Source organism: Lygodium microphyllum, chromosome 15 (genome assembly GCF_053477565.2).
Source record: "Lygodium microphyllum isolate KBCC chromosome 15, Lygodium_microphyllum_v1.1.10, whole genome shotgun sequence".
Classification (NCBI taxonomy): domain Eukaryota; kingdom Viridiplantae; phylum Streptophyta; class Polypodiopsida; order Schizaeales; family Lygodiaceae; genus Lygodium; species Lygodium microphyllum.
The window spans coordinates 29,108,570-29,127,516 of NC_141149.1; the positions used below are offsets into that span (position 1 = coordinate 29,108,570).

The following is an 18,947-nucleotide window of genomic DNA, read 5'->3' on the forward strand; positions in this document are numbered from 1 at the left end:
ATCTTGCTCCCTAACACCCTCAACATTTCAAAAATCGTTTTGAATAAAAACAATCATTTCTTTCCTTCATTTTTCAACTGATAGGCCACTATTCACACTAGCTATCCCTCTCAAGCACAAATTTGGGGGTTTTACCAAACTCATCCAATTTGCTCTAAATTCCATCAAATTCACGAAATTCAACACCAAATTGAGGAGTTTGAGATGATGTCATCAACAAATTTGGGGTTTTTCAACAAATTGACAAAATTTCACTCCAATTTTATCGCCAAAATTGGGGCTTTTTGAGAATTCGGCATTCTTCATCGACATTGAGATAGAATTCATCAATGGGTGCAACATTCGACATTTTTCGGGCAAATGTTTTACAAAAATGATCAAATTTCTCTTCAAAGTTTGGGGCTTTTTGTCATTCGAGCTCAATTTCACCCCAACTTCTTCAGCAAATTTGGGGCGTTTCTTAAATTCATCAATCATCAATATTGAGGCTCAATTAACCTTCTAGCGTGGAATTCGACAATATTTGGGTAAAAAATTTACCCAATTTCTTCAAATTCTCTTCATTTTTCGAGTAGATTTTGGGGCTTTTGCCCAATTTCACCATTGAGGCACCCAAAATTTGGGGCTTTTGCCTCTATTCATTTTCTTGGCCCTTGACATGCTCCAAAATCAAATTATTCAGCTGCTGACCCTGTTCTTTCCTATCATTGAAGACAAATTTGAACATTTTGGTGTATTATTGAGCGAACTTTCAGTACATTCTACTGCTGTCTGCATTATTCAAGCATTTCCAGCCATTAATCTCCAATTTCAGCATATTGCTGATCACTGCCTTAATCAGGTAATATTTATTTCTGAAATTAATTATTTTCAGCATATTCTTCTCTCTCCTCAACAGAAAAAACAGCAAGAGAATTTAGTATTCTTTATATTATTCGACTTCATTGAGGTGGGCAGCATATCTTCTACTAGTGATTTATTATTGTTTGGGCATCTATTTTCTCACTTGGAAAATATTATTTTATTGCTGATCATCACCCATGGCCAGCAATAATAATGATTTGTTGGGCATGCTTGGCGCCGACAACAAGTTTGATGGCACCAATTACCCATTGTGGGGTTACATGATGCGACATGTTCTTGTTGCGAAGAATCTATGGCATATTGCTAATGGCACCCAGCAAAGGCCAATCTCTCCAACACTCGCATAACCTCCCGCTTCCACAACAAACGCGAGGTGGCTCTCATGATGTTCAATTATCTTCTTCTTCGAAATGCATGCCACTCAAGATCAGATTTGATGGGATGGCCATCATGCCCGAGTACGCGTCCTAATTGCTTTATTTGTGAACAAAGCCATTATTCCACACATCCGATCATGCAAGACATCCAAGGAAGCATGGGAAAAGCTTGCATCATTATATCAAGTGCACAATGAAGTACGCGTTGCTTACCTACATAAGCAATTGGAAGACATCTGCATGGAAGAAGGAGGTAATATGGATGCCTATCTCACCGGTATCAAAGATCTTATTGAGCAATTATCAAATATTGATAAAGAAATTTCTGATAACCAGCTTGTTTCCATCACTCTTAATGGTCTACCGGAATCATGTCAAGGTTTTGCTACCACCTTGCGGTTGGTAACTATGGGCAACCAAGTTACCTATAGCTTCGGTCAACTTGTGTCTCTTTTGTTACAGGAGGAGCAAAGCCGTCTCAAACGCAATGCTACCATGGCAACCGAACAGGCCTTTTCCACCAGCTAAAAAACAAGGTTGTTGGTCAAAAAATAGCAAACTTTCATGCTGGTCATCCTTTTTTCTCCACCCCTTCTACATTGAAGACACCCTTCCATGGTGGCCCATCCTCTTTCAATCCCTCCAAGGGTATCTAGTCAACAAAGCTAAGAGGTGTAGTTATTGCCGAAAGACAGGGCATGACATCACTAATTGTCGTAAGTGCATTACATTAGAGAAGAAGAAGGAGTCCGGTCTTGCTCTTACACATGAAACTGCGAACTATTCTTAGTTTAAGGATTATACCTTTTTCATTCAATGTCAGTATAATCCTTTTATTCATGATACTTGTTTTTTTATTATTGATGCGGCTTCTACTTGGTATTTCGATAGTGGTGCATCTAAGCACATCACCTCTTGCAGAATATTATTTTCATCCCTCTCTGATGTACCTAAGGGGGGTGTAGTTATGTGTGCTAACAATGCCTCTTATGCAGTTTTAGGCGTTGGATATGTGCAGGTTGTTTTCATCTTGGGCACTCCTTTGACATTGCACGATGTTCTCTATGTATCCGGCATCAAGAAGAATCTTATCTCCATTTCAGCCATTGCTACTTCTAGGTTTTGCATCATTTTTTATGGCCCCCGATGTGTGGTATATGATGATTAGATTTCTTCTTCCATTGTCTTGACGAGCACCCTCACTAAAGGTCTCTATTGTCTTGATACTTATGATCAGCAACTTCCTGAAAATCCTATCGACTGTGATTTATTAACAAAGTAATGTTTTCATGATACACATTTATGGCATCAGAGGCTTGGTCACATAAACTATCAAGCATTGATGAAGCTCCAATTAGAGGATTCGGTCAAAGATCTTCCAAAGATTCACTTGTCATCAAATCACATTTGTGAAGGTTGTTTACTTGGTAAGATGCATCAATTCTCCTTTCTTAAGAATTCTCATGTTCATTCGCCATCTATTTTGCATCTCCTTCACAATGATGTTTGTGGTCCTATATGGACCAAATCCATTGGTGGATTTTTATATTTTGCCACCTTCATGGATGATAAATCCCGATTTACTTGGGTATATGGGCTGAAATCTAAGTCTAAAGGTTTCTCTTGCTTCAAGACATTTATTGGTTTGGTGGAAAACCAAAGCGGCTTTCGCATTTAGACCCTTCGCTCCGATAGGGGGAGTGAATATCTTTGCAAATAGTTTTCGGAGTATCTTGCATCTCGAGGAATTCATCATCAATGCACTGTTCCTTACTTCCCACAACAAAATGGAGTAGTGGAGTGGAAAAGTAGGTTATTCATGGAGATGGAAAGATGCATGCTGAAAGAGTAATAATTTACCTAATTTCTTTTGGTTCGATGCTATTCTATGTGCCGCTTATGTTTTGAATTGGTGTCCCACAAGAGCTTTACGCACCATCACTCCTTATGAGGTGTGGATTGGGTTAAATCCTTCTCTCTCTCATATGAGGACTTTCGGATCATTGCCGTATACTTGTGTGCCTTCTCAGAAAAGGCATAAGCTGGATGATAAGGCTATTCATTGCATATTTATTGGATATAGTCATGAAAGTAAAGGGCACCATCTTTATCAACCCTCTACAAGCAAGGTTATGGTCAGCATGCTGAAAATACTTCTCACCCCTTGCTGGACTAGCAAAAACAGCGTACTATCGATGCTTCACACATCTTTGATAGCTAACTACTGCTTTTTCAAAATGGTTCCATGGCTGATCCTTCTTCTCAGCCTTCATTTCCACCATCTATGGATACATTACAGCAGTCTATTCAACCTGATTTACAGCTACAACAGCATCATGATACCTTGTATGAAGAGCAGTCCCATATTTTGGATCAATTGGAGCATACAAGGGCTGAAATTCAGCAGCCTAAAAGAGTCCCTTGCTGGCTGTTAGATATTCTTCACGATAGCAAATAGCCTCTTCTTTTGGCTGCCCACCCACGAGCCTTTGCTCGCAAGGATCAAGGTAATCTGCTTGCATGTGAATTGGTGGTTGCGTGCCCTAACCTCCGTATGGGGATAGACATTGAGGACTCCAATACACAAGTCCCCAATATCCAGTCTGATCCATAGAGCCCTTCCTGCCATTATCGTCCCGTGGTCTCGTACACAAGTGGTGAGACTCAGGCCAATAGAGGTGCATACGCCTCCGCTCCTACCATGGGCACCTATGGCTTGCTCCCAATAAGTATGCGAGCTGCCCGGCAGTACCTTTCCAACCCGCTAAGCCTGGGCGAGGGTGAGCTTGTGCTCTTGCAGTAGCAAGATGTCTATCCGTCCGGCGAGGGCAGGCTGCAGCCCCTGCCGGACAATCAGCTTCCTTGAGCCACATGCCCCACTGTAGTGGAGACTGTTCACGTTCCAAGATGCAAGATGTAGGCTCATGGGGAAACCTATGATTGACCAAACAGGCATCTCTTACGTGTGGAAGCTGCAGATGAGGAAGAGGGACTGAGAAGCATGCAGGTACGTTTTGCCGCCGGTCTGGATGGTGAGCTCCAATCCCCCATGGTGGCCCTCAGCCGGACCATAGGGATGATAGATGCTCCAGGTGGTACTATCAATGCATCTATTAGCCATGCTGAAAACCGCAAATCTGTACACTGGTAGAAGCGGGCCGCCTGTGCCGGGGGCCACTCGATCACGTCCCTCGGCGCTCCCCACTGTGGGGGGGCTCAAAAGATAATGCTCAAATGCGGGACGTCGGCACCAGCCCACCAGTTAATGTCCATCATGCAACCTGGCCACTGTTGTGCGAACAATGCTAGTTCTTTATCTCCCATCCACTCGGAGGTGTGATCTGCCACCTGACTCTTCAATTCCTCCTCAATCTGTATAGTCGTCCACTCTTCTGAGAAAGATGACTGAAAAAAGAAAGCGTAGTTTGGTCCATCCGGTGGTGCAAGTAGGTGGACCTTGCCCCTCCTTGACTTACAAACCACGAAGATCCCCACCTCTAGAAGTAGTGGGAACACTCCGCGCTCCGCAACTCGCAGGTAAGACCATGGGCCACAACGAAAAAACTCTTGTGGCAGCAGCTGTGCCTGTCTCGGGAAAGTATGGCGAGTGGCAGGGGCAGATGAGCTGGTGGCTGTGTGGACCAGGGGGGACTACTGGTGTGCAAAGGAGGTAGGTGTGTGTGGCTCATCACCTCCTGTGGGAGGAGGGGGAGTGGGTCTGGGGAGGCTCACCTGCCCTAGGTGCGGATCGGGGGGGGGGGGGGGGGGGGGTGGGTGCTCGGTAGGGGGGGTGATGGGGATGGAGTGGATCGATCTATGGTGGGATGGCTAGAGATGCATGGTGGGTGTGGGGAGGGGATGGTAGCCATGGGGGGGCTGTGGGCCAAGGTCAGTGGAGGGGGGGGTGAGGGGCTTGTGGGGGCTCCGGCGAGGCAATCTGTGGTTCATGTTGAGAAAATGGGGGGGATCGGTCCTGTCGGGTGGGGCGGGCGGGGGGCGGGGGGGGGCGCTGTGGAGTACTCTGCCGCCGAAAAGGGGGGCGCTTGTCCGCCATCACCTTGCTGACGAGGCTAGGCCTGAGGGGCTGGCTACGCCCCCCCTCTGTCGCCTCTGGACCCTTGTGAAACTGTCAGCGTCCACCTGCGGACCTGTGGGTGGAGCCGCCTTGGCTCCAAACCGTGTACAAACTGCTGCCTAATGCCCAAAGTCCTGGCAACGCAAGCACTGCCCTGGTTGCCCAGTCACAATGACCTGTTGCCTAAAGGAATGCCCGCCTGCCTCAATCTCTAGGAACTGTGGGATATTCTTGACCTCCTTCACTGCCACCCGTACCTTTGGGACCCCTTCTACTGTCACTGCATCCGCGAAGGACGCGGGAAGGACAGTGCCGAAGAGCCTCCCAAAGTCTTCCACCAACTGGCGGTACTCAATCGCCAGGCCGGAGAAGAGGGTGACAGGGTGCCGAAGAAACCTGTTGTGGAGTGCAAACGCCTCCACAGTGAAGCCATTGTACCAAGGGACCATGTATATGACCCCCTTCGTGGATGCATATGGTGAACTGGCGAGTAGCTCGCAAGCTGCGTCTGCCGAACTGAGGCGGACCATGAAGATCCCTTGGCCCAATAGGACCGCCTCCATGATCTGGGTCGTGCCGATGCTCAGCGTGGAGTGGAGCCAGTCCCGAAGCTAGGCCCTAGCTGGGGAATGTCCTACTACCTGACCATAAATTGATGTTTCCATTAGCTCCAGCTCCTTGGCTCAGACGGCTAAGAGCTGCTCCTCAGAGAGGACTACGCGCAAGGTGTTCGACTGGGGGGGCACTCGGTGAGTAAGCCGGCGTCTGACCAAAGGTTTCCATTGCTCGTTCCTTCTGGGAGAACCTACCTATCGCACTGCTGTGCTGCTGAATGGGGAGTTGCTGCAGGGGGAGGGAGCAACTGGAGGGGAGGGGGGAAAAAAAAGGGGGGGGGGGGGGGGTGCGGCGGCGGCGGGGAAGGGGGAGGGGGGGAAACGGCCAACCAGGGGGACAGCCAGGTAGGAGGGGGAAACGGCACACAGGCAGCTGTTACACAACGTTGGGGTGAGGGCGCACGAACAGCACTGGGAGGCACGAACAGTGCTGGGACGGCCACGATCAGTCGGGGCGGGTGGCCAAATAGTCGGGGCGGGGCGAGCGATCGGACAGCGAGCGAACACTCGGATGGCGCGATCGGACGGGCCATCAGTCGGATGGTGCGTAATTGGGGCGAGGGGACAGCAGCGCGACGTGACGGTTGAGCATTACGTGCTTGCAATAGTTAGTCTTCTAATGCTATGACTAACTAAATGTAGAATAAACAAAACATAGCTGATAAGTACAAAACAATGTCTAAACCAGATACAATGTGGAGCTACTCTGGGGGTACTCTCATTCCAAGATATCTCTCATGGGTCTATATGGCATAGAGAGGCTGAAGCGACAAGGTATGATTCCTCAATGATGATGTAGTATCCTCTATATCTATAGATGATGCCTCTTGGAGGGGTGGACTGGCTGGGCATGGACAACACACTTTGCATCTCTCAATGGTTGTGTCTAGGGTGACTCCCCGAACAAGGGCCATCACTTGATTCAATGGAGGCTCTATGGTAGAGGGAGTGGTTGAGACTCAATGAGTGTATGTTGGTGTGCATCTCCATGTGCTTGCTCCTAAGTCCATAAGAGGGGCTTTTTATGTCAGCGTAGCTCTAGTAGGAAGAGCCCGAGACATCTCTGATCTAAGAAATCTGTCACCTTGGATAATAGCCCAAATCCCTCTCTAAAGAGACAATGGAAGCATCCTTTGATCTCATAGTACACTGGGCATCTACATATTTAGTGTTCCTCTGTCTCTGGCTCAAGTTGACAGAGCTAGCAAATCCTATCCTCCAAGGGGAGGAAGTCTACACTGTATCTACCTATCTCGATCCAGAGCTGATGTGAGGATGTACAGAGCTATCCAATGGCACATCATACACCACAAGACAAGTGTGCATCTGCGTATTCCAGATGAATAACAAAGCCATCAGGAGATATGCATAGAAGATGCTTCTAGTAGAAAGCGATATTCATCCCCAGATCCTTGGTAGGTGTCACCCATGTCCTAGCTGTGAATAGCTGAATAATGTCCATCTTGATGATGCAGTTCAGCTCCTCTTGGCTAAGCTCCAAATGAGGGCAATCCAGGCTGTACTGTAGGGTGGGAGGTGATCCATCCTGGATCCAATACCCTCGTAAGGTCATGTGACTGAAAGCACCACTCTGGATGAGCTAGGCCTTTTCCAAAGTCAAGATAGCCAAAGAAGACTCCTCCAATTGATGGATGTGAAGATCGTTGATAGTGTGGTAATAGTGGAAGTAGAGGTAGATGAAGATGGAGGCTTTGTTGCCACTTCTTCCTTCACTCTTGGATGAAGAGGGAGGGTATTTCTTCTAGTACTTCTCCCTGGGGTATGAGCTCTTCCTACAGTTTGGACAATTGGGATATCCTTTGTGCTTCCACTCTGTATCTCTATCAAAGTTGGAAGATGAATCTGATTTCTTTGATTTCTTCTTTCCTTTCTTCTGCTTGGCATGCCCTTTACCTGAATATGACTACTTGGTCCCATTCGGCTTTTCAAAAGCCGGAGAAAGGATAGGATGGGCATCTAAACAGGTGGTGCCTTAATAGCCAATCATGGACTTGAAGCCATGGCAGGGGAAACACAGAGAGAATGATAAGAAGGTGGTCAGAAGGAGTCACAGTCCACTGTGTGAAGTGATGATGGGGTTTGCACAGGGAAAACACAAAATGTACAAACATGACTAAAAACACAATAACTCAAATAAGAACACAAAACACAAAAAAAAAAAGCTCTGAGATAAATGAATGAAAAAATGTACAAGAGGCTCAAAGGCAAAGCTGTGGGAGTAATCAGAGAGAGATGTCTACTGAAGACAGATCCTGAGGGCTGTAACCACCAGTAAGAGCAGCCACACAACAAAACACAGCCTGTAGGAATTTGTGTCATCTTGGCATCTTGTCCGACAAGGAGACGGGGATAGTGTACTAGCAATGTGTGTGTGTGTGAGAGAGAGAGAGAGAGAGGATTTTACAATATTAGAAAAGAGCAGCCACACAACAAAACACAGCCTGTAGGAATGTGTGTCATCTTTGCATCTTGTCCGACAAGGAGACGGGGATAGCGTACTAGCAATGTGTGTGTGAAAGAGAGAGAGAGAGGATTTTACAATATTCGACACAAGACTGTAGTTATACACTAGCTTCTATTAGATAGTCGGCCTTTTAAAGGAGAACCTCCCTTTACAGGAGTGAAATGTGTGCTGCCACCGAACTACCAATGCCAAGTGTACTCATGGGTGTCACATTGGCTAACACAATCTATAGGCCTTCAAGTCAGCATTGAGCTTGTGTGAATAACGTCAATGAAACTCAAGACTTAAGTTACTGCAGTATTCTAGTATCCCTTGGTATCTGAATCAATCCAAACTGCTACCTGGCTGCCCTCCTTTATCCTTCCCCCTCCGTCCCTGCCAAACTTATTGTTCAACATGGAACATCTGAACTGGTCAACAAATGGTTTCACATGTAAATACACTCCAAGGTCTTAAGGTCAATGGTTAAAAGTTCACTTTACTTTAATTCAACGCACAAGTAGATGTCTAAAAAAAAACCAACCATACCTTCATTGCCAAAAGTTTTGCAATATTTGAAAGTGGGATTGGGTGAAGTTTATAACCTCCCTGATTGATAGCTGCTAAGGCTTTCAAGCGAACCTGTAATTATTACAAAAGAACCAGAATCAGCTATTATGAAAAGTTTGAGACCATCTAGAAAGCAACCTTGTTGTACTTCTCAATCACGTCAGCCTTAAAAAACGAAAAATAAAAACACAATATGGAAAGTGCTCAAATATGAAACCTATACCTCATTAAAATGCAGCTCCATGAGGCAGCCTTGCAAGAATGTTGCATCAAGTACCATCTGGAAAAAACTTTTGAAATTACCCAGTCGATAACATCTGTATGCCAATACAGGACTTAGAAACTGACCAAGTCATTTCGCTAATTAATCTGCTTTGCAGCTGATAATTGATCCTAAAAATACCCAAGAGGAACCAAATGCGACTACTACTGTAAATTGTGTGTGTTCCAACTTCCAAATATTTGCAATGACTGATTTGATGGTGCTAAGTGATCCCAATAGACTGTTTGAACAGCCTACAACAGCCACTTACACCCCTAGATGGGCAACTTTTTTGCTGACTTCAACAGACAATCATTAACTAATTTTCAATGCAAGGTAAAAGTTAGGGGCGAATTTAGCTCAAAGACTATTTTTTTGAGGTTTTCTTGGTTGTTGGGCTAAACTTTTGGGCTTGAAGACTCAAAAAATAGCACATATATACAATATTATATATTTTTTGCGTGAAATTCACCTGAAAACTGCTCAAAAAATAGGTTTTCTCATAAGATTTGCCGAATTTTCTAAACTCTTTATCTTTGATCAACCCCGCTTTTCTACAAAATAAAAATCATGGGGTTCTTTTATTTTTCACCCTGATTTTCATGCCCAGAATAACAAAGGATCCAGATATTATTCGGTACTAGTTTAAAAGACCAAAATTTCTCCCCCCGATCTACTTCCTCAAGGCAAAGCACCTCGCAAAACCAGGAATCACCCAGCTTAGCTAACCGTGATTACTGCCAGCAAATGTCTCAGCCTCTAAATTTGCATCTCCCCCTAATAACAATGTAACAAAAGTACAACCAGTCTTTTGGAAACATCTTGTTCCTAACCAGTACAAGACTGTGTATGCAATAGTCACATGGTGCAACACTCAATTCAGAAAGAGAGAAACAGTTCAGAAAAATTCAAATGTGTGAATCCATGGACAGCAGTTGATATTGAGGTGTTTTCCCCTCTTCCACTAACAGGAACTTGCAGAAGGAAAAAATAATAACATGTAGCATACACAGGTAATAAATCTGGTTCCATTTTGTCCAACTCTCATCAAGTTCAGCAATTTCGTGGGGCAAAACTCCCCCAGGCCATCTGGGGCTTTTGCCCTGATACCAGCTCAGATTTTAAGGCTGATTCACCCTAAACTCAAGTTTTCTTTTGCAACAATCCAACACATTGTAGTTAAGAGGTAATGAAAATTGGTGTACATAGAATATTGAAAATGGCAATTTCATGTCCCTATGCCAATTTTTTTATCAAATGTAGATGTTGCAATCAAACAGGAGGTAGTGAGAATCAGTGTACATAGAATGTTGAAAAGGGCATTATCACATCTCTAAGCCAAATTTCTTATCAACCGTAGATGGTACAGTCAAACAATGAGCACTCCAAAAGCTAAAAGCAAAGTTTGATGTTTGTCCCAAAGTAACCCACAGATGAAGTGTGCCCCAACTAGAAACAAAACCTGGCACAGCAGAGGCCTAAACTCAGTTTTAGCCCCAGAATATGTAAATTTGAGACCCACTGAGCAAAAGTACTGAACATTGTGTAGTTTGAGCTGCCTCTTGTGAAGCTTGCATTTTATGCAGGCTAATTGTATTGACAGAAAAAGGAAGAGTCAATGAAAATAATATATTTTTTGCAACATGAAGGCACTAGCATCTCAGATAAGATTAAAAATCAGATGTCCACTAGCTCAGCACAGAGAATAGTTCTGTATTTTCTGACAATACCTGAGCACTCTCCTTGCAAACTTTAGCTCTGGAGTTTTCATGATAGCTGCTGGGCATACACGAAACCAAATTGACAAGGATTCTGTCTACAGTATCAAATCGTGCTTTGTCAGCCTAATTGAGCACTATTTGAACAACAAATTACAACTTTGCAGTCTTTCATAGATTTGCTATCTTCCAAATGGGCAATGTACCTGATGTTGACTTAGGCTGCCAAGGTTCAATAGCACATAATAGGCTCTAAACTCAGCTTCATTCTCCATCTTTCCACAAGTTTTCAAATCGTACATGCTAAATAGGCTCAAAAGTGATTTAGACAACTGTTGCAGATTGAGATGCAAATCAGATGCGTATCTTCCAGAACCTCTCTGGCTTAACTCATACTCTGATAGTATGTGAAATCGCACCTGAAAGTGTCAGACATTTGCTAAATCATCGAATTGTGTTGAGTAAACAAGAATAGAGTAACTCAAATTCATGTGCACAGAGTCCTGAATTTTGAAAACAGTATCTCAAGAGTTCGAATCTACCGAGAGAGAGAGAGAGAGAGAGAGTAAATGTCATAGACGGATACTCTGAAAATCTTCCATATATTGTCATTATTGTGCAACGACATGTAAACACTAAGGTCAGAAGCTCTGAAATGTGTGCAGGATATATGAAGACAATGCCAACTTAACAAGGACGAAAGCTAATCTCACAGTTCTTTCATTATTTCAGGTTGGATGCTGGTCACTTTCTTGTGTCTTTTTAATTGAAGCCACCCACTCCAGTAGGGTTAATGCCACACTTACAGTTCTGCTTTAGTTTAATGTGATGTGCCTTTAACATGATATTTTGTGTAATCAGCAACAGTACAAAGGAGCTACTAGAGCCTTTGGTCAGGTTACAGAACCTCTGACAAATTATCGGAAATGATGATGCTGAAGTTTGATGCATTCTCCTATGAGGTTGTTAAAAGAAATCTGACAGCATGTTGGATTGAAAACACGACGAGGTAGATGACTCAGCCTTGCACATGTTAAGTTCCATAGAACTACCATCCAATTTGCAATAAAAGATGAAGAAATACCGCAAATGGGTGCCAGTTTTGGGGCAACATGCTGTCCATTGTCCAAGTTTAGGTGGCAATGTTGCATTTTCAGTTTATGTGAATTTTATTATTGCTGTAATTAGTGTAAAATCAGATCATTACCACCTTTCCCCCGAAAGGAAGGTTAGTTTCAAGTGCCATCTAAGCCTAGCATTCTCCTTGCTCCTAACACACCTGTAGAGTCTTTGACTCCTAGACCTCCTCCTAGAGACCCAGTATAAACCATAGTTGTCTTCATATGTCATACGATATTGATTGTACCGTAAGATTCGTACCGTACGGTATTATATGTATCCATACGGTTTTGTACGAAAAAAGGGTCCTCTTTGGCCACTGCCTCAGCCGTGTCTCCCGGCGTTCCACCTACATGTGTCTTGTGCGGCACTTTTGAGGGGGGTGGGAAGCCTTGGATACCTCAGCTCACCCCCTTTTCCAGCTATGCACTCCTCCCCCAACCCCCCTTGGATTCCATCCAGCTGGAAGCCCTCTTTGACTGTTTGGCCCTTCTCTCATCTACAAAAGGTGCTCCTCTACTCCATGCTTCCACACCAATTCAGCAAGCATTTGCCATTCTCATCTCCTTCTCTTGGATCTTAAATTGATTTGTGATTTGTAAAGCTCTAGCCTCTCACTCTCTCCTCTTTCCCACACCCTATCAAGGCTCAAGCCTCAAGCCTCTCCCATCCGCTCTCTCTCACTCATGCTCTTTCAACTTTACCCCAACCCTCTCCCTCTCTTTCAACTTTCAAGTTTGAAGAGTCAAGACTCAAGCATCTCGCTTTCCCCCGGGCCTCCGTCATTGGCACCCACACCATGACTTGTGAGAAGCACGAGGCCTTCAATTTGCATGCAATCCATGTGGAGAGGGACACAAAGAAGTCCAACTCCCACCATTGGACGTGCAAGTATTGCGGGAAGCGCTATACAAGTGGTGCAACCCGGCTTCTCCAACATCTTTCCAAGACGGGGGGCAAGTTGCCCTGCAAGGAGATCCTCTTAGAGTGAAGCAATGTGGAAGTGAATGATCAAGACAAAGAGTGAATAGAGAGAGAAGATAGAAAGAGAAAGAAACAGTGAAACACAAAAAATCTGCATTGAAGAATGCGGTATAAGGATGCAGAATTATACATGGGTGCAAAAAGAATATCTGTGTATGTCTCCACCTTGAAGATCTTGGTCTCTATCAGCCCTGAGGGCAATCTCTACGGTCTGTAGCCTGAAATTTGAGGGACATAACTGACTGAGGCTGCTGAAAACAAAGTCTATAAATAGGCTGAAAATAATGGCCAGAAAAATCCAGGTCGGCTACAATTAATGCAGTCAACTGCTGCCATGTGGCACTTGACTGCCTGCCTGCCATGTGGTGCCTGCCTGCCACGTGGCCCTCCCTGTCCAGGTGATGACTAGCTAACAGATCCCTCAAAACATCACGCATGAGATTCTCGAGCTAAGATGAGAGGGGGATTCACAAGAGGAGGAGGAAGTGGCTTATCGGCACCAACTCCTATGCCTACTAATGAGGAAGCATCGAATGTGGGAATATCTTCAACTGATGTGGGAGAGGCCTCTACCATTGGTGGTAGCGGCTCCACATCCGCATTCGACTTCAGTAAAAGACAGAGTGGAGGCTCATGCGGCACTAGAGAGACAATCCTCTCTCTCTCAAGCTCTCGATTGTGTGGATCGATTTCCTTTCTTCTTAGAGAAAGGCAACGACTTGCAGACATTGAAATCGCACGCACAATGATTGAGTGCAATCTTGCATTCAATGTCCTAAAGCAAGAGCAACGGAAGATGATAAAAGCCATTGACAATGTGGGTAAATGTGAAGGATAGACCACTGTCCAATACAATGACATGAGGACAAAAAAGATTAATGAAAAGGAGAGGGTTGATAGAGCCCTTGACCCTATTCGGGCCACGTGGATAAAACATGGCTGCTTCATTCTCACCGATGGATGGAGTGATCATAAGAAACAAGGCATTATCCAGATACTCGTCTCATGTCCACTCGGCACTTACTTTTTGCAGGCCGTAGATACCAGCAAGGGGGGGAGAAAAACGATGGGCCCATTCATCTACCGCCACATTCGGCAAGCTATCATTGAGACGTACATTGCCTTTTAAATTTGTTTCACTTTCTTTCATTATGACTTATGTATAACTCTCTATCTCCCTATTCTCTCTAATATCTATCTTGATTCTCTCTTTCCCCCCAGGCCCCAACCTCTATCTCTCTTCATTTTTGAATCTTGAAAGTTGAAACTTAAAAGGCTCAACTCTCTCGTTTTCTCTCTAACCTCCAAGTATTGTTACTTGTAATTTGTAAATTGTGGTTGTAGGTAAGCCCTTCGAATGCGGTGCAAGTTATTACTAACAATGCATTGAATTGTTAGTGCATGGGCCATTTGCTTAAGACTGAGTTTCCCACGATTGTGTGGACTCCATGTGCAAGTCATTATTTGGACTTACTCATGGAGGACATTGGAAAGCTCAAGTGGGTGAAGAGGATGGTCTGCAAAGCTACATCAGTTGTCACCTTCTTCATGGTAAAGGTAAAGGTGCTTGCGATGTATCATGAGCATAGCACACTCAAGTTGAAGAAGCCTTCTTTGACTCGGTTTGCTTCCATGTGGTTATTGCTAAAGCCTTTATAAGGAGCAGTCAAACAGTGGTGTCCACTCTACGTAATGAGTGGGATGAGCATGAGACGGAGAAAGCCAAAGCCATGCAGCACTTGTGCCTTAATGAGCAATTTTGGCAAAAAGTCCGTGTTGTTGTCATTGTCATGACTCCATTTTATAGGGTGTTACATATGAGTGATTGTGAGAGGTCCTCCATGGGCCTTCTTGTTCACTTCTTTAAAGCAGCATTGGTGGAGGCACATGCTTGTATAGTGATCACAGAGGCACAACGTGCACATACCCTCTCCCCGCCATGCAGTCGGCAGGGGGAGAGAGAGTGAGAGTAAAAAAAAATTGAAAAAAAAATTAAAAAATTAAAAGGAGGGGGAATATTACAAGAATGCATCTACAAAATGGACTATAGAGTCACCTATATTTTCTCGGGTGAAGATAAGGGCCTCTTCAAGCTTAGTACAATTTGCATTGTAGATTACTGGGAAGTCGTACCACCCGTGGACATTGGGGTCGAAATCCACTCCCATTCTTCAGGGGTATGCCTTGAATGTCGGGTTGTTGCGTTTGAATAGGAGGGTGTTGTAGCAAGCCACCTAAGTGTCCATATTTATGTCACAGAGGTGCCTTCTCCATGTAGACTGGCATTCATAGCCCGGCATCGATCTCGGGACCTCAAAAACCTTGTCTTGCCAAAATTTCACATCCTCTGTGCCCCAGAGGGTGGCATGGATGCATAAGCCCATCCATGGTTTTGCCGCATTGGTACATCCGGCCCACAAGTCGCCAGCGGTCATGGATGATAAAGAGCTCCATTCCAACCAGCTTGCTTATTTGACTCATGCAGTCCCTATGGATGACCACAATGCAGTGTTGGAGGAGCTAGGATGCTATGCAAATCAAAGAGGCATGTGGCTTTTGCTTCTCCCACTTGTTGGGGCAGAGTCACTTGTGAAGCCTTTATTTTGGTAGCAAAACTTTGGATATGCATTGGAGACCCTTCAGCCCTTAGCTATAAGGATCCTTGCCCAAGATTGCTCTTCGGGTGCATATGAGAGAAATTGGAGTGCCTATTCTCTCATTCACATGAAGATTTGCAATCGGCTTAGCACACGACAGTTAGAGCGGCTAGCTATAGCCGCACTAACTTACGCATGATAAGGGCTATGATGAGCATGAGTAGTCCGAAGTAGGTAAAGTTTTAACACTTAACCATAAAATTTAAAATTTGTTGTTTTAAAATTTGAAGTTTATACTTTACACTTTAGACTTTAGCATTTACAATCTTATAGATTATGTGTATTGTATAGGTGAATGTTCATACATTCAAGTTGACGGGAAACACTCTTCTGAGTGTACATCAAGAGGTAGATGAGAAGGAGATGATTTTTGCAAAGCTCTATAGAGAGCTTATAGCAGCAGATACTAGTGACACTTGCAGTCAACGTGCTCGTGGGTGAGGAGTTTGAGTAGGTGGTAGCAAGAATATGGTCGTTCAGCGCCCTCCAACATCGAGAAGGGCAGGTTCGAGTGGCTTGTAGACATATGTAAGGCAGGACTCTAGTAGCTCACATCCCGTGCCTCATGATGACATCGCCCCCTTGCCAACACAACTGCCACCTAGGGAGCCATCATTTGATCATGATGATAACCTCATAAGTGAGAATGAGTATAAGAGTGTCTCATTATCTGATGCCAAGGAGTCATCTTCAAACTCTCTTGATGAGCACTTAGATGGTTATGATGATGATGATGATCTTGATGCCTCATCATAGACCATCATCCATGTATTTACTAGACTATAATTGTATCGCATGTTGTACACAGCCCATGTGATCGCGATGGCCACCCTCATATATTCATCTTATTTTGTAATCAAATGGCTATTTCCACTTTAAACATGTGTTCTATCATTTAATGATTTGTGGTTTTTTTAAAATCATGTTTTTAAAAAAATAATACTAATATTGTACCATATCTTATAAAATCATAAAGTACCATTTAGTACTATATTTTATCGTACCATACCGTATTGTACATTTCGTACCTAACAACTAGATACAATCCTAGAGGGCCTTGGAAGATTTACAGGACTCATGCCCATTGCCTTATCAATGTTTGCATTTATGACATATTACATAGTGCACTCTAAGTTCATTGACAGGAGGCCCTTAAGCATTCCGAGTGGCAATTAGCCATGGAGAAGGAGCTAGAGAGCATTGACCAAAATGAAACCTAGACCTTGCTAGAGCATTTAAGTTACAAGAAGATCATCGAGACCAAATGGATCTTTTGCACCAAACTAAAAGCTTGATGGAACTTTGGAGAGGTACAAGTCTCCGATTGTGGTGCAAGGGTTTCGACGAAAGCAAGGAATTAATTAGGAAAGAAACCTTTGCATCAGCTGCATGGTTGACTTTCTTTTGTTTGTTACTTGCATTGGCCTCTCATCATGGTTGGCCTATCTATTAGATGGACATCAAAAGCACCTTTTAAATGGTTATTTGGATGAGGAGGTCTATGTGGAGCAACCCCCTGAGTTAACTTTTCCAAACCAAGCGGATAAGGTCTTTCATTTGTAGAAAGCTCTTTATGGGCTAAAGCAAGCAACATGTTCTTGGTTTCATAGAACAAGTGATTTCGTTAGATCTCATAGCTTCCGTTCTATCCCTTATGGCATGAACCCATACATAAAAACCACTTCACAGGGGGTTAGCTATGTGCTATTACATGTAAGTAATTTATTGCATATAGGCCCAGATTTTGCCACCATTGCAAAGCTTAAGACACAACTTTGCTCTACTTTTGAGATGACTGGTCTTGGTCTATTATCTTACTTTCTAAGCATAGAGATCATTTGACATGGAAATGGGATCTTTGTATCTCAACAAAAATATGCCTTTTAGTTAGTGGATCAACATTGTGCAAATGAGACATGGCTAGTAGCCACATCTTTAGATCCCACTATGAAGCTTTTGAAGGATCCCCATGCACAGCCTTTCAACGAGCATAACTACCGATTGGTAAAGGTAAAGCTCTTATGGTTAATTTACAACAGGCCAGCTTTTGAAGGATCCCCATGCACAGCCTTTCAACGAGCATAACTACCGATTGGTAAAGGTAAAGCTCTTATGGTTAATTTACAACAGGCCAGATTTAGCTTACTCTATTTTCGTACTCGATCAGTACTTTAATGCACTAAAAATGTCTCACTAGATTTGTGTTAGTGGTCATGGTCATCTTCTGATTGTGAGCCTTACAATGAGTCAATGAGGGACATTGGGAGCTCTATCAAGGTCCACTTATTTTGGTCACTTTTGGTCTTATTGTCCTCTACTCCTATTTTTGGGCCTCATCTATCTTTTTGACCCAAGGTACCACCTAAGAGTATTTTTAGGATTTCTTTCGAGCTACACCACCTAAGAGTATTTCTACAGTTTCTTGCTTATTTATAGGCACAACTATTAGTTGGTCATTAACACTTCCTACTTTCTCACTTCTAGCACCCTTCATTGTAGCTACCCATTATAGTATGTGGAGGGCTGGTCGTTGTATTCAATTTTGTTGTCTCTTCATTGCCTTCATCATTTCCTCTTGCTGGAGTGTTTCTCTTGCGTTGCCATCTCTCACAATTTGCTACTTATGTATGTCAAGTGTATTATGCTTATCATTTGCATTTTGGCAAAGGACTAACCTTACAAAGATACACTGATTATAACTCATCCAGAGACCTAGACACCCAACATTCTAATGGTGGCTACACGTTCTCCAAGGCTTGGCACCAATTGTTTGGTCAAGCTGTAAACAGGATATACTTGTTGCATCTTCTATTGAGGCCAAATTTTGGGGTCTCTATGATGGTATTGCCAAGGCCATCTACTTGAGAAGCTTACCCGCAAATCTCCATTTTCCTTGATTCATTCTAACAATGATCTATTATGACAACCAAAGTGTGATAGCACTTGCTGGCAACCTCATCATCAGTTTTAAGACAAATCAAATCGTAGTTCATGACCACCTAGAGAGGGTCCCCATAGCTTTCCCTTCCACTGTCCAATGGTGAGAGGAGGCAGCTACTTCTCTTGGTGCTTATAGAATTCTAGTCTCCATTACTCCATTTCAATATATACTTTATATCATTATCTGTATGCGCCTTGATGATCATACTTGTAAAAGTGCAATTGGGCAAGTGAAAAATTCACCCATGAGGACACTATCCAAATGGCACCATTGCACTTTGCTTAGCATTCAGTTTGAGCATA

The 18,947-nt window shown here is 43.8% G+C and overlaps 1 protein-coding gene across 2 annotated transcripts in view; it reads right to left on the reverse strand.

Annotated features, from left to right (window-relative positions):
- Window positions 1-18,947, reverse strand: part of LOC148024383 (uncharacterized) — a 72,362-nt gene that overhangs the window by 27,120 nt on the left and 26,295 nt on the right. The window contains exons 4-8 of one of the 2 annotated variants that reach the window (XR_015693301.1): window positions 11,151-11,363; window positions 10,957-11,042; window positions 9,699-9,780; window positions 9,188-9,281; window positions 8,944-9,036 (exon numbers count right to left, since the gene is read on the reverse strand). Coding sequence is in view for 1 of the 2 variants with exons in the window: in XM_087694029.1 (XP_087550155.1) it covers window positions 8,944-9,036; window positions 9,188-9,281; window positions 10,957-11,042; window positions 11,151-11,363 (486 nt within the window). In the remaining variant the exon portion in view is untranslated. Of the gene's footprint in view, window positions 1-8,943; window positions 9,037-9,187; window positions 9,282-9,698; window positions 9,781-10,956; window positions 11,043-11,150; window positions 11,364-18,947 lie in introns of those variants that run through there. The other variant, XM_087694029.1, reaches the window with a different exon arrangement.